The 21,392-nt window shown below is 45.1% G+C and overlaps 2 protein-coding genes across 2 annotated transcripts in view; both read right to left on the bottom strand.

Moving 5' to 3' along the window:
• The window catches only part of USH2A (usherin), a 584,327-nt gene extending 564,978 nt beyond the window's left edge, over positions 1-19,349 (bottom strand). Inside the window, exons 1-2 of the mRNA XM_065589441.1 lie at positions 18,731-19,349; positions 1,979-2,655 (exon numbers count right to left, since the gene is read on the bottom strand). Of these exons, the coding sequence (XP_065445513.1) occupies positions 1,979-2,463 (485 nt within the window). The 5' untranslated portion in view covers positions 2,464-2,655; positions 18,731-19,349. The remainder of the gene's footprint in view (positions 1-1,978; positions 2,656-18,730) is intronic.
• On the bottom strand, positions 14,691-17,231 carry LOC135982486 (uncharacterized). Its single transcript, XM_065589440.1, has 2 exons — positions 16,255-17,231; positions 14,691-15,260 (listed from the first exon to the last, which is right to left on the bottom strand). The coding sequence occupies exons 1-2, from the start codon at positions 16,829-16,831 to the stop codon at positions 14,785-14,787; spliced, it is 1,053 nt and encodes a 350-aa protein (XP_065445512.1). The 5' UTR covers positions 16,832-17,231; the 3' UTR covers positions 14,691-14,784.
• Positions 19,350-21,392: the final 2,043 nt, after the last annotated feature.

The following is a 21,392-nucleotide window of genomic DNA, read 5'->3' as shown; positions in this document are numbered from 1 at the left end:
AAGTGTTCTAGGCTTGGTGGGAAGGTCTGGGTACGAGGGGGGTCTCCCCCTGAGGAGCCATGGGTACAGGAGGCATGTGGGGGAAGCAGTTTGCAGAGCTTCCTACAGAAGGAGGAGAAATCAGGGGATGGATCTGACACAGCCCCAGATGCCATGCAGGGGAAGAGGAAGTCCCATCTTCCCCAGGTCAGGCAGGACTAGAAGCTGAGCCTAGCGCAGGATAGGAGCCACTAGCCAGGTCTTCCCCAGTCCCGCCCCCTGCCTCACAGTGATTTACCTGGGCACCCAAAACATACTGCTGGGGAGAGTTGTATGACCGCTCTTGTGGCTTCCCTTTGCTATCCCATCAGAAAGTCATTTTTCGGGGAAGCAAAGAAATCTGTGGGGGGACATAAATTCTGCACGTGCACAGTGGCGCAGAATTCCCGCAGGAGTAATACTTGAGCACTTTGCTGTATCAGGGCTACAATTATTCCTGGAGATCAAGTTGAAGGGGCTTTACATTTGGTTCTGTCTGAAGGTTCTATCCTTATAACCATGTCATCTGTATGTATGTAGACACTGGTTTGTTACAGAGCAGCTCCCCAGGTTGGAATTTAACGTCTGTGGATTTCAGATGCTCAAGAGGCACTGGTCTTTACAGGTACCGTATGTAATATACTGTCACAGTAGTTAAAACCTATAACTCCCTGCAACTGTATCACAGCTGAGTTTCTCCTTTAGCACAAGGGGTAAAGACCTGCACTTTTGTTGCTGTAGGTCTCAGGTTCAACCACTGATTTTGACCACAAGAGCAATACATGTATGTGGTCCCCGGCTTAAGGCAAGGGCTTAAATGTAATTACGCATTGCATCTTAACATGTTGTGTGCTTAAAACACCATAACTCTGCGATGCTGTATGAAAATCAAGACGTGAAAATGACTAGAAACAAAAGAAGAAAAAATTCTAGTATTTTTTGTCTAAGCTGAGTAAAGTACAAATATATAAACAATCACTATCTATAATGGTACAGAGGAGCATATTAGATTTTAACATTCCAAAAATATGGAAACATTTTATTTTTAATATATGTTCACCATGAACATATTCTGCTTTTCGCATACTATAAAGGTCAGCTGCAAAGAAAAACTTTGGGGATTGAGCTTTTCTTTATGATGTATAAAGGCAGCCTGAAAGGCTGGTATTTTTTAAAACAACCTGCTTGTGTTTTACATTAGATTCAGGTCCTCTCCAGGCTGAAAGACTGATAGGAGAACTAATATAATGATATCACGTTTTCTAGAAGAGTGAAATTTAAGCAATTGAAACAAGAAGCAATTTTTAGTCTGTTTTTAAAACTTCATTTTTTAAACACTTATTCAAACTTCAATGACTAACATTTGGAATAAAATAAGCCTTTGTTAAAAGGTTTAGCACCTTTCAAATTCAATAAACATCTCTCAACCTTTCACCAACAGAATATGGTCCACTAAGAGATATTACCTTATCCACCTTGTCTATCCCTAAACCTGGAAGAAATCCTCCAACAAAACGGTGACAGCCAGACTTTATAATCCTGATAGTTCTACTTTTTTAAAGCAGGGCAGGGGGGTTAATGTTAAGTCATCTTCATCCATCTTAAAAACAAAGCAAAAAAGGGCACAAACCCCTTTTTCTTTTTTTATTTACAAATATTTTTTAAAAGTTCATATAAATTATGATCCAATACATTTAACTGAAAAAATGAATATGGGTTTGTATATAAATATCTCCATTGAAATTAATGGCATTACTCATGAGTAAACACTGCAGGAACAGACTTCATGTGCCTTAATATTTGAAGAGCATGAAGCCCTGATCTGAAATATAATTTTTAAAATGTCTTACAGTTTCCTACAATGCACCTTTGTTAAATGTTTAATAGCACAGTAATAGCAGCCTTGACTACCATGGTTTTTCAGAGCACCATGAAAGTAAACACATGCAACACTACTTACATTACACCTTCTTGCTCAGGTTTCAGCCATACAGTTAATGTAAATGATGCTGCGAGCCTCTGAGAACGGGGAATAGAAAAACAATCCTTGTGATTACGAAAAATAAAACTTAGAGAGTTGATGGAGGAGCCTGGATGCAAATCATTCTTGTCTTCTGAGATACAAGTGCCAAGGCCTGTTGAGAAAAGTGCAGTGTAGGAGGCAGGTGAAGATCTATATGGACACTCCTGAATACAAAACCTCTGGGTACAGGACTGAATACTTTCAACAGCAATAGAACTGTGACAAAAAGTACTTCGGTCTGGCAATCCACACGTTGCTTGAGTTGGCACAACAGACACATTCTTGAAAGCTCCCACATTTTCTAGCTTGGGGAAATGTCCCTGTGAGCTAACCAACGATAAGGCGACATAATAAGCTAAGAGTAATGTTTCAATGGCATGAAACAGGAAGCCACCACCCAAGGAAAGAACCAGGCAATTCATGTTTACAAAAAAGTCTCCTGCGGATAAAGAATCCCTAAATAAATAATATCCATCTCGGCAACACTGCTTTCAAGTAGCGTGGTTCTAAAATGATGCAGAGTTCCATCTTTGGGAAACCAAGGCAGGTTTGCATTCTTGGAGGACACAGATGTTCTTCTGGCCAATGGCACAGAAATGGGTGACCGCCAGCATCTGTAAACCAAGACAAACAGTGTCCATGAGATGAATGCTACTTTCTTTTTTTAATTGAAGATATCCTGTTGGAAATATTAGGGGCCATATTCTTCCTTCAACTTCAGGTCAGTGGGTCAAACCAGCAGTCTTTGGTTAGACAATATTCCCTTTAACTTCAGTCTTATTTAGCTTGTGGGGGTTTTGTTGGAGTAAAGAATGTAGGATTAGGCCTAATGGAAGTTGCATACATATATCTGATTGCAGAATTTGGCCCAGTTCTATTATGGTAAAAAACACAATTACTTCAAAAGTAATGAAAAAAATGCTATATTATATAAAAGCACAGTTTAGCTACCAAATATATGGATTTAAGAATTTTTGTTAGTAATACTTAGAACCTCAAACTTTACAACATAATTAAAAAAAAATCCATGCGCATGTCAGCTCCACAGTTCCGTATTTAAGCTATACAGAATATCAACTATACAGTTCCATATTTAAAGTTCACAGAATGTTCAGCTGTACTATACCAAAAACTGTTCACCTGCACTTATGACACAAAATGCAACACATAAAAGGTGCATCCCAAGGTTGAATGAAAAATGATATAGTTTAAGTTTGCAAAGCTCTTTGTGTCTTACCCCATTGTCCATTTGACGCAGCTCCTTTTAGCTCTCAGTAAAGCTGATTAAAAACATATCACCATCTGTCCTGTGTAAACCTTTTAATAGAAAAAGTCTGCGCTGTTTACGGACACTATAGCTATATAATTTGGGTTATATATGGACAGCTAGCACTATTTAATTACAATTGATAAATAAGTTGAGTTACCGTTATTTATTGCATTTCAAAGAAGAGGATACTGCTCCCTCGGTTTGACAATTGGCTCATTGGTAGGAACACTGGCTGCTGTTGCCTGGCAACACCATGCTAACCCCACTTACTCTTAGTAAACAGGCTTTGGCAGCAGGAACACTCAGACTCACAGGTAAGCACTTTATTAACTGGAGTCGGAGAGCAGTCAGCTCTTTAGCCCGGCTACAGGAGCTTAACTCCTCAGGGCTGCATCTAGTACTCCTTACAGTGGGAGGCACCCAGATCCTAGCCCCACACACAATTTTAAAGTAACAGTACACACCACACACACACCTCTTTTCCCCCTTCGATTTTCACCCATCTCCCTCCTGATTAAAAAAAAAAAAACCAGTAGATTGTCAAGCAATTTTCATGTCACTCAAGTTTAAGGGATAAAATATTTAATACAGCAAGTGATGAAAACTTGTTCCTCTTTGTGGGTTACAGAGGTTACAAGCATTTAAACTGCTGGAAAACAGACTTTACAATTGGTTTAGTATGGAATCTTTATGCTTGGACAGCATGTATCTGAACTTCCTGTAGGTTATGCCACATCTGGCATGTTCTCTGCTGTTTGGGTTTGGAGGGGCAGAGGTTCTGTATGCCCTCTGATGGTACTGCTGTCTGGCCTAGAATAGGTGTTGTCATGCATCCCATCCTTGTTTTATGAGCTCGGATGTTAAGTGAATTCCACAGATGAGGACAGAGGAAGAGTTTCTCTGTTGGACCAATTTAAAATATAGGCAGTGGTGTGAAAGCAGTTAGATCTGTGGGCAAAAGACAGGAGTAGAACATGCTGTGACAGAATGTACCCCCGTGTCCACACCCTACTGGAACAATCTTCGTACAGTATCATTTGAAAACTCAATTTGCTGGTCAATATTGTCTTGATAAAACAGGTGGTGGCAACATTATAATGTGACGTTATAAGATTCTACTGTATAGTGTTAACACATATTCCAAACCGAGGTTGGCAAACAGGGTTGTCTCCAACAAAAAAATGGGTGCTCTGCTTAATTTGCATTTTAGCAGTAAACAGAGTCAATCAATCAATCAGGAAGGGAAGACAGAAGAAGCTCAAAACAGGTGAGGGGAAAAAAGCAGGGAACATCTTTCCATCTAGATCTTGTCTCGCAGTACCAATCCAGAAATGTTTTTGAAAAGAGGGACAAACTATAAAAAAGATAGGCAAACACCCCATCTCTCTCTCCCTGCCCAATCACATTCACAGCATCAGAAGTGACAGAGGTAGAAGGAAGGGGTTCTCCTAAGAAATTTGGTCAGTAAGACTGATAAAAGCATATGGTGAGAAACTTTACTTGAATCTGAACTAATTTAAGTTAGACACCAGTAGAATTTTAACTTTATTTTCTTGTAACCATCTCTGACTTTTATGCCTCGTTACTAGTACTCACTTCAAATCTCTCTGTAGTAAATAAATTTGTTTTATCTAATCCAGTGTGTTTAAATTGAAGTGTTTAGAAAACAATGTGAGGTGGCAAGTTGTGAGCATATTATTTCTATTAAAGAAATAACAGACTTCATATAAATTGTTATTGTGTAGGAGAGGGCTGGGCAGTACACTATATACATTTCTGGGGGGAAAAATCTAAGACTGGGAGTGCTTTGGGGTCACTTTGCAGTAAAACCAAAGCAAGTAAGAGCCAAGTTGTAGGTGGCTGGCTGGCTGCCGGCCGCACACACAGTTGAGAGTGACTTGCATGCTAGAGACTGTTTGTGAGGAGTCCGGGCAGAGGCTATAGCAACAAAGCATTGTAAAAGACACCCCAGGTTAGATGGTAGGGGTGACACAGCTACTGATCAGTCTGTATTGTACCCTAGTGTCCCCCCTGCGCTAAATGCATTTATAACATGATTCCTCATCATGACATCACCTCCGCATATATGGTTTTATATACACACACTAATGATGACCATGATTTGAAACTTTTATTGGCAATTATAGAATTATTCTGTTTCTTTTTTGCTGTAGGTGATAAATTGCAAATGTTGACAATGTAACTTGTCTATTTTTATATGACTGCAATATCTTGTGTAAATTTAAGTCAAGAACCAGCTGAGATGGGACTGACCAATCATTTGTCTAGCTCAGTCTTTTAAATAAATTAAATTGACTCAGGCTTAGAACGAAGCATGTCTGACCATGTCATCATAAGACAAACACCTGTTATTATGCCAGTTTTGTAGTGCATATTCTATTCCTCAGTACATTTCCCTCTCAGCATGGAAACTCTAGATACCAGTGTTGACAGGGCACATAAGTGTGTCAGTTTTGGTATGAATCATTTGTCTGTATAGCATGGCAGTGTTAAGACGCATCCCAGTCTATGAATACCATTCTCATGTTCTCATCAATAAGCCTGTCATGAGGGAGTTGATCAGACATAGCTCTGGACAGAGCAACTCCAATTAAGCTCTCTCCACCCCATATTTAAGCAACTGCAAGGTTATATCTTTGCAGTTGAAGTAACATGGGTTGCAACCAGGTTGCTATTTTCCCCAACAATTTAGTCAAAATAGTCTCAAGTGGCTTGTGACCTGACTGCACTTGGACTTCCACTCCGGCTCTGTACTGATGGAATTAGTTTTGTAGAAAACAAATGCCAACGATTCTCTGTCAAAATTCTTAATGCATATTTATCAGGTCCTTCATCCTACATGAAATGAGCTCCTAGACCACCACACTTGGATTACATCCACTTAAACAGTTACCTTTTTGCGAGGGTCATAAAATCAAAGTAGCGATGCCAGCCAAAGCATTGTTTTCAATCACTGTAGTGTGTGTGTGTGTTCTGGTGGTAGCACTAAGATTGCTAGGCTACAGTCAGTTACTTTGCCCAGAATTTTCAGGAATAGGTATTGTACCATCTCAAGGTATTGTAACATCCCATACTGTAACATGCCCCAGGGTACAATCTGGACCGTTGGATAGCTGTTTCCCTCAGTTCGCTAACTTGAGGTGCCTTTTACACTGTTTCACTCTGATAGCAGCCACTCCTGGCCAGTTCTCATAGCCTTCAGCATGTAAATTGCCCCCAGCTATATTGTAAGAGTGCTTCAGCCAGCCTGCCACCCTTGAATTATACTGCAGAGCGACACCAGCAGATGTCTAGTCCCAGATGACTTGTGCCCAGAAATGCACATCTTGTACTGCCCAGCTCTTTCCTTCTAGAGAAGACAAGCCTATAGAAAGTTTGTCATCTCATTAATAGAAAATGATATGCACAAACGCTGTTATCTCTAATGCAGGCTCCCAAACATTTCAAACAATAATAAACTTGTTTTAACTACAGAAAGTGATTACAAGTAATAGGCATAAAAGCCAGAATTGGTTAAAAAGAAATAAAAGATAAAATACCCAACTTAACAAGCTAAGTCAACTTGCGGTGGGAGGGAAGGTTTCTCACACCACATGCTTACAGGAGTCTGGCTGGATCTGTCAGCCAGGGCCCCTCCCCCAGGTGAATGATGTTTCTTTTGTCTTTTAAACATCATTGATGCTGTGAGTAGAAGTGATGGAGAGAGAGGACTTCGGGCCCCTGTTCCTCATTTTTATATCTCCAGCTGGGGTTCAGGTTAAAGCAAGTCTGTTCCTTTGCCAAGATATAACTTTCACCCACACCCTTCTTTCTGCTTTAAAAAAAAGAACACCTCTTAATCAAGTGATAGCTCATTTGATTATGTTGAAATCTGGCTGAGGTGTTGACTAGCCTTTTGTTTCTAGGGAACTGGTCTAAAGTTGTTTCCCCAGACTTGGAACATGCCTTAGTAAAGTCATACAGCAGAATCTTATAACTGTACATACAATGTTGCCACATACATTTTACCGGGACAACAATACTCAGCAGATTATGAGTTTTCAAATGATACTGCAAGGTATACTTTGTACACAATTTATCAGACGCTTGTAAAAAGGATGAACTATCAAACATACATATCGGCAAGTAGAGCCTTGCAACCGGACCCAAACCCACCACTTGTAGTCAGGTTCCATAGTGTGCAGGTCAGGTATGCAAGTGATTTGACATGTTTATGTTGGGTTAGGCTTTAAAATTTGGCCAGAGCAGATTGGTGACAGGCACAGCGTCGCGGCTACAGGAAGTAGTCATTTGTTTACATGGGCCGGTAGCGAGCAGAGGTAGCACCACTAGGGGTGGGAGGACAGTGTTTGCACTAGCTGTTTCTCACCTTGGCATAGCCCAGCTCAATTGCCAGGACTCTACACCAGGCACCGTTTGCTCCATGTCCTGCCCACCACACACTGTGGAATACTTCATGGTGCCAACACAGAAGGTGGTTGCCCTTACTGCAACACTTCAGGAAATCCAAGGTGATGGCGATTGGGGACCTTTTCAGTTGGGTACCAGACCCACCGTCCGTCACATCTGCATCCCCACTAGCGCTGTCACCATGCCCGGCAACCAGAACTTGCAAAGGACTCCTCATAGGCCAGCAGTTCAGACTACTCAGTGAGAGTCAACACTGACCATCTGAATAATTTGACATGAGATGCATAACAGATAAGACACCTGAACTAGGGTAAGAAGATGAGAAGATTAAGAAAAGAGAAGACTAACAAGAAACCCAACAATGTTCTGATTTAAAAAAAAAAGCCTCCTTGCCAGACAGGGAGCAATTTACAGCCAGGGCAAGTATCTGTGATACAAAGAGAAGCATGGATGAAAGGGTTGTGGAGAGCTTGTTTTTCGGGGTGGAGGGGGGGTTGTTTTCTAATGAGCACCAGAATTAAGCCCAGCAGAGAGGAACATTCTGTAGAGATTCCAAAACCAAAGACATTAATTCATGTTTTCAAGCCTTGATTAAGAAAGGTTCAAAGCCTGCAAAATTTGGGGGGAGGGAACCCTGATATTTCACTGAACAACATGTGCTCCCATATTCTCTTATCTTTGTGGGTTTCTCATACAACCAACTACAAAAAAAAGAGGGGAAAGATGGCCTTGCAGCTAAAGCATGGGACTAAAGAGTCTGGATATCAGACTTGGATTCCTAATCCTACCACAGTGTTGAAAAAGTTATTGAAGGGCAGATTTTAAAAAATGACCTCTAATGATAGGCATCTCCATTTTTGGGGAGCACATCCTCAGATGTCTAGGGCCTCTAGGTGAACTCAATTATGCTGGCCCTAAAAGTGCTCGAGGTGGGCATCCAAAAGTTTAAGAGCCAAAACAAACCTTATCTTCAATGCGTAAATATTATCTCCTTGTAAATGAGATAACTACTCACTTCACCTTAGTGTTGTGAGGCTTATTTAATAAATATACGAACATGCTTTCAGATCCTGGCTACAATCTCCTGTAGAAGTGCATATATATTTTGAAATATATTTCTGTGAGATGGTTATTATCCCCATTTTACAGAAGGGGAAACTGAGGTCATTTTTCAAGTGACCAATTTTGAATGCTTCAGCTTGCATATTTACAGTTATATGCTCAGCACCCGTGAAGATGAAACCTTCGCTATTTACAGTTGTGGTTTCAAAAAATTAGATCACTTTTGAAAATCCGGCCCTGAGTGGTTTGTCCAAAGTTTCACAGGAAATCTGTGGCACAATCCAGAATCCAACCCTGACAGTTTAACTTCTTATTTTAAGTGGTGTGATTAAATATGCCTAGAGTTTTCTGCCTGATACTTTTCTTTATTTAGGCTAGGTCTACACTACCCGCCTGAATCGGCGGGTAGAAATCGATCTCTCGGGGATCAAATTATCGCGTCTCGTCGGGACGCAACAATCGATCCCTGAATCGACGCGCTTACTCCACCAGCGGAGGTAGGAGTAAGCGCCATCGACGGGGAGCCGGAGGTCGATTTTGCCGCCATCCTCACAGCGGGGTAAGTCGTCTCCGATACGTCGAATTCAGCTACGCTATTCGTGTAGCTGAATTTGCATATCTTAAATCGACCCCCCCCCCGCCCTTGAGTGAAGACCTACCCTAAGACTCTTTCAAGTTGCTTATAACTTTGCCAAATGTTAACCATTTGAGTTGAAAGTTGTCCATGTCAGGTATCTGCCTCAGACAAAAAAATTTGGAACAATTTCAGCTACAAAAGGTTCAGCCATTTCAAAAAGCTATGCAAAACAATTTATTTCCCCTATTAAAAAATTCTCAAGACTGTCTCTTGAGAAGCTATAGCACATCAACGCTTTGGAGCAGGGACTTGAAATTTGGCAGAATGCAGAGGGAGAGAATGTCAATCTTAACTAAGATAAGTAAGTCCAAAGCAGACTGCGCAGAGTTACAAAGGGATCTCACAGAACTGGGTGACTGGGAAACAAAACGGCAGATGAAATTCAATGTTGATAAATACAAAGTAATGCACATTGGAAAACATTATCCCAACAATACATATATAATGATGAGTTCTAAATTAGCTGTTACCACTCAAGGAAGATCTTGGAGTCATTGTGGATAGTTCTCTGAAAACATACACAATGTAAAGCATCAGGCAAAAAAGCTAACAATGTTGGGAATCATTAAGAAAGGGATAGATAATAAGACAGAAAAGATCATATTGCTGCTATATAAATCAAAAATGTAGGCATACCATGAATACTGCAAGCAGATGTGGTTGCCCCATCTCAAAAAGAGAGATACTGGAATTGGAAAAGGTACAGAAGAGGGCAACAAAAATGATTAGGGGTATGGAACAGCTTCCATATGAGGAGAGATTAATAAGACTGGGACTTTTCAGCTTGGAAAAGACATGACTAAGGGAGGATATGATTGCGGTCTATAAAATCATGACTGGTGTGGAGAAAGTAAATAAGGAAGTGCTATTTACTCCTTCTCATAACACAAGAACTAAGGGTCACCAAATGAAAATTAATAGGCAGCAGGTTTAAAAACAAACAAAAGGAAGTATTTCTTCACACAACACACAATCAACCCATGGATCTCTGCCAGCATAGGCGCTGACTACGTGGGTGCTCTGAGGCTGAAGCACCCATGGAAAAAAATTGGTAGGTGCTCAGCACCCACTGCAGCTCCCCACCCCGCCCCAGCTTACCTCCACCTCTGCTGCGAGTGCGCCACCGCGTCCTGCTTTTCCCCCCTCCCTCCCAGTGCTTGTGCCGCAGAACTGCTGATTCATGGGTCAGGGAGGGAGGGGGAAGGAGGAGGAACGTGGCTCGCTGGGAGAAGAGGCAGGGCTGGGGTGTGGATTTAGGGAGGGGATCCAATAGGGGCAGGGAGGGGGCAAAGTTAGGGCAAGGACTTTAGGGATGGGATTGGAATGGGGGCGGGGCCAGGGGCGGGGAAAGGGTGGAGTTGGGGCGGGGCCACAGAAAGGGGCAGGGGGCCGCGGGCACCCAGCAGCGACGGAGAAAGTTGGTGCCTATGTCTGCCAGAGGATGTTGTGAAGGCCAAGACTATAACTGGGTGCAAACAAAAAACAATGAACTAGATAAGTTCATGGCGGATAGGTCCATCAATGGCTATTAGCGAAGATGGGTAAGGATGGTTTCCCTAGCCTCTGTTTGCCCGAGGCTGGGAGTGGGCAGCATGGGATGGATCACTTGGTGATTGCCTGTTCTGTTCATTCCCTCTGGGGCACCGGGCACTGGCCACTGTCAAAAGACAGGATACTGAGCTAGATGGACCTTTGGTCCGACCCAGTATGGCAGTTCTTATGTTGGGTCAGAGAGGTTCTTTTCACCATCTCTCTGAATATCTGCCCAAATTATGAGCATCTGAAAAAAAAAATCTTAATTTGCATATGCTCTTGCTTTATTAAGGTTTTTATGCAAGACAACCTTTGCATTTCCTAACTTTCGAATGTTTAACTTTGCAACCTTAATGTTCTTTTAATGTAGTGTGTGTATACATGAAAACTAGAATCATACACAAATGGTTTTACCAAAGTGTACTGGCATATGTGGATATGGTATACATACACCCCCGGATATCTCTGTGCAGTTTCTATTTTAAAGAATGTAATACAGTTTTGCAGAATTCCTTCTCATTCAGAGAGCAACATAAAATCTTCTGTAATCAATTTCCCCAGCACATTCATTTACATCTGGCATCAATCCCTTTTAAGCATTACAATAATTAATGCTGAGCAAATAATTCATAACAATTGATTAATCAATTTTGCCTTGTTTTCTGTTTACTCAGATTGCAAAATTCTCAGCACATTATTCAAAATATTTTTGTAACTTTTTTAATATACTTACACACCTTGTATTTAATACCAAATTTTCTTTGTGCAGTCTTTGCTAAGTTTCTGCTTCTTTATGGCAGGGACCTATGTAAATAGGGTGACCAGGCAGCAAGTGTGAAAAATCAGAACAGCGGGTGGGGGAAAGGGGGGATAATAGGAGCCTATATAAGAAAAAGACCCCAAAATCGGGTCTGTTCCTATAAAAATTGGGATATCTGGTCACCCTATCTGTAAACTAGCCAATATCTCATGAATTTCAAAGATTAGACTCAATTGTACAATTCAAGATTCACTTGCAGCAAGTATTCTAGTTTAAGTTTCTTTATGAGTATTGATTCTATAAAGTTCCCCCACTCAAATTTTCAGAAAATGAAGAAAGGTCCATTTACATCATCAAGTTGATATTTTGAATTCAACTGACTTGCAGATTTTTTTTAAAAATATTCTCTCAACCCTAATAAAAAACTACAATGCAAGTACATTTTAATAGCTAGAGGGGAGTTAGATCCTGACATCTCAGGAATAATTAACAACTTATCTTTTAGGGGAGGAAATTCTGAGTAAGCCAGGGAGATAAATACTACAGTAAAATTTTCAGAAAGAGCAGGAGGAGGCAGCAAGTATTTTATAGAGCTGTTAAGAGCCTTTTAACAGCTTTAGAAGTACTTTACATCACATAGGCCTTGTCTACACTACGAGAGTAGTTCGATTTTACTTGCATCGAATTTTTGTAATCGATATTGCAAAGTCGAGCGTGTGTGTCCACACTAAGGACAGTAATTCGACTTTGTGCGTCCACACTAACGGTGATAGCGTCGACATTCGAAGCGGTGCACTGTGGTCAGCTATCCCACAGTTCCCGCAGTCCCCTCTGCCCATTGGAATTCTGGGTGTAGCCGGCAATGCCTTCTGGGTAACAAAATGAGTCGAGGGTGCTTTTGGGAAACTGTCGTCATCCGTCCATCACTCCCGCCCTCCCTCCCTGAAAGCGCCGGCGGGAAAACAGTTCGCGCGCTTTTCCAGTCATTGACAGCGCGGACGCCACTGTACTCCGAGCATGGAGCCCGCTGCGACCATCGCTGCAGTTGTGGCCGCTCTCAACGTCTCGCAGCTTATCATAAAGGTTTCCCTGAGGCAGATGCAGAAAAGTCAGGCAAGGAGGCTACGGCACCGCGGTGATGTCCTGAAGTCTGAGAGTAGCACAGACCTGTCAGAAAGCAGGCGACCCAGCGCCGAGGACATCACAGTGGCAATGGGTCATGTTGATGCCGTGGAACGGCGATTCTGGGCACGGGAGACAAGCACTGAGTGGTGGGACCGCATAGTGCTGCAGGTCTGGGATGAATCCCAGTGGCTGCGAAACTTTCGCATGCGGAAGGGAACTTTCCTGGAACTTTGTGAGTTGCTGTCCCCTGCCCTGAAGCGCAGTGACACCCGGTTGCGAGCTGCACTGAGTGTACAGAAGCGAGTGGCCATAGCCCTGTGGAAGCTTGCAACGCCAGACAGCTACCGGTCAGTCGCGAACCAGTTTGGGGTGGGCAAATCTACCGTGGGGGTTGTTGTGATGCAAGTAGCCAAGGCAATCGTTGATGTACTGCTGCCAAAGGTAGTGACCCTGGGAAACGTGGAGGCGATCATAGATGGTTTCGCAGCGATGGGATTCCCAAACTGCGGTGGGGCCATAGATGGAACTCACATCCCTATCCTGGCACCGGACCACCAGGCCACCCAGTACATTAACCGAAAGGGCTACTTTTCCATGGTGCTGCAAGCACTGGTGGACCACAGGGGACGTTTTACCAACATCTACGTGGGATGGCCGGGCAAGGTTCATGACGCTCGTGTTTTCAGGAACTCTGGTCTGTTTAGATGGCTGCAACAAGGTATTTACTTCCCGGACCACAAAATAACTGTTGGGGATGTGGAGATGCCTATAGTCATCCTCGGGGACCCAGCCTACCCGCTAATGCCCTGGCTCATGAAGCCCTATACTGGCGCCCTGGACACTGAAAAAGAACTCTTCAACTACCGGCTGAGCAAGTGCAGAATGGTGGTGGAGTGTGCTTTTGGCCGTCTCAAGGGGAGATGGAGAAGCTTACTGACTCGCTGTGATCTCAGCGAAACCAATATCCCCATTGTTATAGCAGCTTGCTGTGTGCTCCACAATCTCTGTGAGAGCAAGGGGGAGACCTTTCTGGCGGGGTGGGAGGTTGAGGAAAATAGCCTGGCTGGTGATTACTCACAGCCAGACAGCCGGGCGATTAGAAGAGACCAGCGGGAAGCGCTGTGCATCCGGGAGGCTTTGAAAGCAAAGTTCCTGAGTGAGCAGGGTAACCTGTGATTTTATAGTTTGTGTACTGAGAAGCTAAACCTGCCCCCGTTTCTTTACCCAGGTAATGTTGACTATCCTATCCAGTTACATACCCCCTTCACCCCCCCTCCAACACACGTGTCGAAATAAAAATAGTTCTACTTTGTTAAAGCACACCGTTTTCTTTAATACTGTTTTAGCGGGAATTTTTTAAAACTGGGACGCAGACTGTGGTGCGGGGCGGGTCTAGTGTTGTGATGCGAATGCAGCTTCTAAACTCAAGGATTGACAGGCTCCGCTGCGGTGGGATGCTTGTTTCAACGGAGCCTGTCACCCCTCCTGATCGGGACTGTGTGTATGGGAGGTCTATTTGACTTTGTGGCAGGGGGAGGACGGTTACAGATCCCATGCTGTGTGGCTCTGTGATCCTGTCTAAGGACCGGCGCTTAAGATCTGTAACTGCCCTCCCCCGCCACAAAGTCACAGAGCAACCCACCCCCCCCAACATTACATCAAAACAACCTCCCAGACTAACCGGGGCAACTAGTCACTGCATCACTGCACTGTGTATGTGCCCTGCTGCTGTGCCTGCCCCCGACTATGTACCCTGCCAAAGGAGACTGTCCTGTCCAATTTCCAACCCCCTTTCCCCTCCTCCTCCAAAAGAACATGATTGAAACAGTAGTTAACAGAAACGAATTTTTTATTATCAACTACACATGGCATTGGGAGGTGAAACTTGGACGTGGGCTTGTGTCAGGCGGGAAGGAAAGAACTTTTCAAATTTTGGGAAATGAGAGCCTTCTGCTACTAGAGCTCTCTGCAGGGGTGGAGTGAGAGTTAGCAGGGACTCTGCCGCCTCTCCTTCTTTGCACTTTGGGTGAGGTGGGTATGGGACTTGGTGGCGGGGGAGGGCGGTTAGAGATGGACTGCAGCGGGGCTCTGTCCTCCTGCCTCCGTTCCTGCAGAACATCCACAAGGCGCCGGAGCGTGTCCGTTTGCTCCCTCAGTAGTCCAAGCAGCGTTTGAGTCGCCTGCTGGTCTTCCTGCCGCCACCTCTCCTCCCGATCCATGTTGGCTTGGTGCATTCGGGTCAAGTTCTCCCGCCACTGGGTCTGCTGTGCTGCCTGGGCTTGGGAAGAGGCCATAAGCTCAGAGAACATGTCCTCCCGTGTCCTCTTCTTCCTACGCCTAATCCGCGCTAGCCTCTGGGAGTGTGATTCCAGGCTAGGTTGTGAGACAGTCGCAGACGGGGCTGTGGAAATGGGAAAAAGGGAGTGAATTCCTCTGAAAGATAAATGTAGTTGTGAACAAAGAACATAGTCTTTCTCTGTGAACAAGACCATGCACAGCACCTTTCACATGCGCACTCAGCACAAGGTCGAATTCTCGGCCTTCGCATTCTGTGCCTGGGGTCTTGAACAGCACATTTGAGAAGCGAGGCAGCACAACGGAATTTCTGTTGCAGGCAGACATGGTAAGCCGTACACTTGTGGCAGTTTAAAACTTTTATATTACCACTGGCCTCATTTCACATTTAAATCAATGTCAGTCCCTGCTGCCAGCAATCCGGCAAGCGGGAACTCTGCCCCTGTCCCACCCCCTCGCGGCTGTCCCCGGGAATGATCCCTTTCGGCTGCCCCTCTCCCGCCTCCACCGCGTGGCTGCAAACCAGCGGTGACAGTTCTGTAAAGGAACGGGAAAGCAGTCCCAACACTAACATTCCCCTACCTAATTAAAAGCAGGTCACCATGGCCGACATCACCCTGATGAGGATCTCCGAGAGCGACAAAGAGAGAATGCTCCGGGAAAGCCTCCAAAGACCAGGGCCGTATGCCGCCCTGCTGTGCAGAGCAATGATCCCCGAGTACCTGATAATCTCGTGGCGCGGCAACGTGTCGTACTTCGGAGGACCCAATAAGGCCGCTCTCCCCAAGAACCTCATGCAACGGCTTTCAAGTTACCTCCAGGAGAGCTTCATCGAGATGTCCCAGGAGGATTACTGCTCTATCCCCGCACATATAGACCGCATTTTACTGTAGCTGCAGTAGCAGGGAATACACAGTAGAGCGGCTTGTGCAGGACAATCACTGAAAACCGGACATTGCTAGATTTCTTTTCAAAACTTGCACTGCCCCTTACTAAACCGTTAAGCGCCTAGGGCACACTAATCATGAACAACCCATTCTTTTAATTGTTAATATTCCTGTTTTGTTAAAAATAAATGTTTAGATGTTTACAACACTTACTGGCTGATCCTTCACCAGATTCTGTGTCCGGGGTAATGGCTGGGGACGCTTCGTAGGGGATCTCTGTAAGAGTGATGAAGAGATCCTGGCTGTCGGGGAAATCAGCGTTGTGAGAGCTGCCAACTGCCTCGCCCTCCTCATCTCCTTCCTCATCTTCCCCGTCCCCTAACATGTCTGAGGAACCGGCCGTGGACAGTATCCCATCCTCAGAGTCCACGGTCACTGGTGGGGTAGTGGTGGCGGCAGCACCGAGGATGGAATGCAGTGCCTCGTAGAAACGGGATGTCTGGGGATGGGATCCGGAGCGTCCGTTTGCCTCTTTGGTCTTCTGGTAGCCTTGTCTCAGCTCCTTGATTTTCACGCGGCACTGCGTTGCATCCCGGCTGTATCCTCTCTCTGCCATGTCTTTAGAGATCTTCTCGTAGATCTTTGCATTCCTTCTTTTGGATCGCAGCTCGGAAAGCACGGACTCATCGCCCCACACAGCGATGAGATCCAAGACTTCACGATCAGTCCATGCTGGGGCTCTCTTTCTATTCCCAGACTGCACGGCCATCACTGCTGGAGAGCTCTGCATCGTTGCCAGTGCTGCTGTGCTCGCCACGATGTCCAGACAGGAAATGAGATTCAAACTGGCCAGACAGGAAAAGGAATTCAAATTCAAATTTTCCCGGGGCTTTTCCTGTGTGGCTGGTCAGAGCATCCGAGCTCGCACTGCTGTCCAGAGCGTCAACAGAGTGGTGCACTGTGGGATAGCTCCCGGAGCTATTAGCGTCGATTTCCATCCACACCTAGCCTAATTCGACATGGCCATGTCGAATTTAGCGCTACTCCCCTCGTCGGGGAGGAGTACAGAAGTCGAATTAAAGAGACCTCTATGTCGAACTAAATAGCATCGCAGTGTGGACGGGTGCAGGGTTAATTCGATTTAACGGCGCTAACTTCGACATAAACGCCTAGTGTAGACCAGGCCATAGTCGCTTTTAGCACCAAAAACTTCCTTTGCTACTGGAGGGGCAGGACTGAAATGGTCTTTCAGGCAAGGAGCTGTAACAGAAATTTCTTTCACTTGAAATAGTACTGGGCCAGTTGGTCCACTCCCATATGAAAAAAAGACAGTGGAAAGGACTTGAGAGGACTTCCTGGCTGAGATTTTCCCTCATATTTCCATTTGGGAATGAGTTTGGTGTTGTCTTTCTGCAAGGGGCAAAGTTAATCAATTACCTGAAAGGCCAAGGCCATTTGTGTAGAAATCTTGTACAGTACGGCTGAAACAACCCCGGCCACAGTGACCACTTCCCTCCCCAGCTACTCTTCAGTAGCATGGCCCCAGGGATTTCTCTCCCCCCCCCCCCACCCTGCATTTTCTTTATATTTCTCTCCTGTCAGCAGTTCTGGTTACAGCTCCCATCTTCACTCTTGTTCTTCCCCCTGCCCCGCCCCATTGCTCCATCTTTTTTCCACCATCTATATTGTCCTTATAGCGCTATCAGTCTTCTACCATCCACTCATCTCTTTCCCCAGGCCCATAAGCCTCTCCAAGCATTTCTCTGCCCTAATCTAACCTTTGCCCCTTCTCCTAACTACATTTTCTGCCTTCTCAGACCAGCCAATTATCTTTCCCCCAATCCATTTTAATCTCTCCAGCTCAGCTCCCCATATATCCCATGTCCCCCTTACACCCTCTTTTCCTCCATAAATCCATCCTCTGGCAGCCAGAATTCCATAATGTATCTCCTATGTAACCCGATAAATCAACTCTCTGTTCCCCCAATCAACCGATTATCTCCCCGCTCCCCAGGCTCTCAATCTTCTCAGTTAATTCTCTCATCTCAAATCCATATCTGCCCCACACCACAGCTCAGTACCTCCTATATAACCACTCCCAGCAGATTTTTCCTTGGCTCTCTTTAGGCCTGACCCACCCACTTCCCAGCAAAACTGATCCTGTGTCCCCCTCCAACTTACCAACAAGCTTCTTTTCACTCTGCTTCACAGGAGGGTCTCAGCAGCTAAATCCCTGCTCCCCAGGGCTGGGCTCTGTGATTATGTTAGGGGAGGCGAGGGGAGAACAGGCCTGCGTGATAGGTATTCCCCAGGCTGGGCCCATCTGCAGCCAATGGAGCACTAATCCTGCTCCTTCCGACCATTCTCTGTGCACCAGCAGAGTAGCCAGAGCAGTACCCTCTCCCCAGACAAGTGAGGCAACCGACAGCCGTCAGAAATGTCGCCGAGGCAGCTGCAGCTCAGCACACTCGCTCACTGCTCCCACACAGGAAGCTGTTGCTGAGCTCTCAGAGCTGTAAGGGAGGAGGCCCTCCACAGATCAAGAGGCCTGGGCTCACCAAGTCATTATGATGTTTAACACACATGCACTTCTGCATGTAAAAAAGAGTTGCTCTATATTCAGAAGGCCAAATGAGAGAATCCTTATTCAATCCTGTCAGTCTAACCAACTGTCATGGGGCACACTCACCACTAGAGGCACTTCCTTGTGGCCACATCCGGGGATTAGCTCCACTCTGCTCCAACACCACTTTTCTTGCCCCATGATCTCTGTCTCTGAGACTCAGCCCTCCAGCCAGGTCACTATATAGTCTTCTCCTTCTAGCATATGACAATCCCATTGGATCAGCAGCCTGCTAGCCATTCCAGTCAGCCTTCTAGTCTGAGGCTAGGTCCAGTGCCACTTTCCCAGCAGCTGGTAAGGGACCCCAGACCTGCCCACTACTCCAGGTTCCAGTCCAGGGACCCTATATTTGGCAACTGTGCCAGTCGCTTTCCCTCAGACCCTGTTGCTCTCTCCCTAGACTCCTTCCTACAGCCCTCTCCCCAGCCTGTTCCAACTTAACTCCCTCCTCTCAGCTGCAGACTACTGAACTCCATAGCCTCAAACACACCTCCCCACTCCCAGGGAGGGACTACAACCCATTTCCGTATAGCTCCTTTCTATTGCCAACTTGCTGGCTTTGAACCTGCTCTTCCACAGCTGGGGCTCCATTTTCAATCAAACCTTCAGTCTCTGGCTCTTTTCTAGATGCAGCCTATCAGGTTAATTATCCTAATTTAACCTGCTCTGCCTTGTTTCGGTTAGACACCCCATCACACCAACTCTCCAAGAAGTCAGTGAAAGGTTTGAGTAAAGTGTATTCATTTGGAAAACAGAGCATGATTTCAGGATTTTGCAATAAATTACTAAATAGATATAATCATCAGGTAAATTTTCAAGAGGGCTGAGGCCTGGGCTTCTCACTGTGGAGTGCAGTCAGCTATTTAGCCACTCAAGTACTCAATTTTAGGTTCACAAACCCAGCTGCAGATGCAAACCTGGTGACTGCTCTTCTGAAAGTGTACCTCTATGTGCAGGTTACATTCTTAGCAAAAGCCAGCCTTGACAGCAGTAGGTTAATTTTGCCCAAAAAAAGTGGCTATGGGAGAGATAGAACACTTCATCAAAATAACACAAGCTCACCTGAAGAGCCCAACATCTCCTGTCCTCCCACCCTCATAGTGCTCCAAAACTATCCCGCTCACCCCTCCTCCCAAGTGTCCAGTTTTTAATCCCTCTTCCTGCAAATCCCTCCCTCTATATCCTCCCCATTAGCCCTCACTCCCCAAACACCCCTTCAGCTAGTCTGTCCTGTGAAACACTGCACTTCACCTACCCTCAATCATTCTACCCTGCCCTGAGTTTAAGCCTTTGCTAAACACCCCCCTTCCATTTATTCCTGGTCACGCCCCACTTCATCCAACACTGCTTTGCACCCAGCCTCTCACTGAAGCTTACTCTGTGCCCCCAAAACCCAACTTCTGACTTTCCCTCTTCTGACCCTCAGCAGACCCCCCCATCCTCCCAGCTCCCCCATTCTCACCTCTTCCTCTCTGCCTCCCTCCTTCCCCTCCAAGTACCAACCTGGGGCCTCTTCCAATCACAGCTCCCTTTTCCAAGGGTCCCCAGTGCCCTCCTGCCCTCTCCCATGGGGCCTCAACCCCCTGGTCTCCTCCTTGTACCTGTTCTAAAAGGGGGGATGCTGCAGAGCTTAAAGGTGTAGCACCCAGGGCCAGCTGAGGAAGAAAACCTGTAGGCAGGGGCTGAGCCAGCTGCAGATGAGGGAGTCTCTCTCATTGCACTCTCCTGCCTGCCCAGCAGAGACTCAGAGCATCTCCTATTGGCAGGAGGCTACCATGCAGTTGTTTTCCAGCAGTGGGGGCTGAGCACTGCTACCCTTTGCCCCCACTATTTTCCCTCTTCAGAAAGAAATCTGGTTGGGGAAGGTTCCCCCTTTACAATTGCACCCATGCCTAGCACAGTGTTTAACTATATTACCTTTTCCTCAATCAAAAGTTAGCTCTTCGAATCATCCCAAATGAACTGAGCTTTGCCATGTCTTAGGCTTTGGCAGAGCAGGCTGGGTTAGTTGACTCAAGTTCTCTCTTCTTTCTGTTAGGTGTGGAGTAAGGGACTTCCTGACTACAACACATTTTTCTCTCCTGAATTCCCCAGTTCCACTGTGTGCCATTTTTAACAAAGCAAAACAGATGCCAGCAGAGTGCCTTTGGGAGCCACTTTGGCTCTCTTCAAACTGGTGTTTATTCTGTGCTCTTACTACTACCACCTTTCTCCCATGGCCCTTTACAAAGTGCATTCCACTAAAAGAGACAGTAATCTCCCTGGAGCTATGGTGTTAACCAGGTTATGCTTCCACCTGTAAATGAAATATTAGCATAATTCATCTTTTTACCTTTGAGCAGTTTATTATTCCCTGTTATCTTCCAGGGGCATTACATCTGCCATAACGACCATGCAGAAATGTGCATATAATCTTGTGCACTAATTTTATACTTCAAGTTGTTAGAGTCCCTTTCAGGAATACTTTTTCAGTAGAATTTTCTTGAAATGGAAAACAGGAAGTCTGGACCAGTTTGGATAAGATAAATCAACAACCTTCCAACTGGGAAACTTTAGTGTTAGATTAAGGGAAGTAGCATGATAAGCAAAGGGAGCACAAAACATTGTCAAAAGACCAAAATTCTAATCACAGCTCTGACAATAGTTATTTTGTAGCCTTGTGCAAGTCACTCAATGAGGTTTACTAATCTGCAAATTGAGAACAATGATACCCACTTTGAAAAGTACA

Source organism: Chrysemys picta, chromosome 3 (assembly GCF_011386835.1).
Source record: "Chrysemys picta bellii isolate R12L10 chromosome 3, ASM1138683v2, whole genome shotgun sequence".
In the NCBI taxonomy this organism is placed as follows: Eukaryota; Metazoa; Chordata; order Testudines; family Emydidae; genus Chrysemys; species Chrysemys picta.
Note: the sequence above shows the minus strand (reverse complement) of the source record. Positions and strands in the feature narration are given on the sequence as shown.

What these genes read in the sequence shown, in the direction of transcription:
- LOC135982486 (XM_065589440.1), bottom strand. Translation starts at nt 16,831, where the DNA reads ATGCAGAGCTCTCCAGCAGTGATGGCCGTGCAGTCTGGGAATAGAAAG. An exon ending in ATCTGGTGAAGGATCAGCCA is followed by an intron (nt 15,261 to 16,254) that starts GTAAGTGTTGTA and finishes CCATTTCCACAG; the next exon opens with CCCCGTCTGCGACTGTCTCA.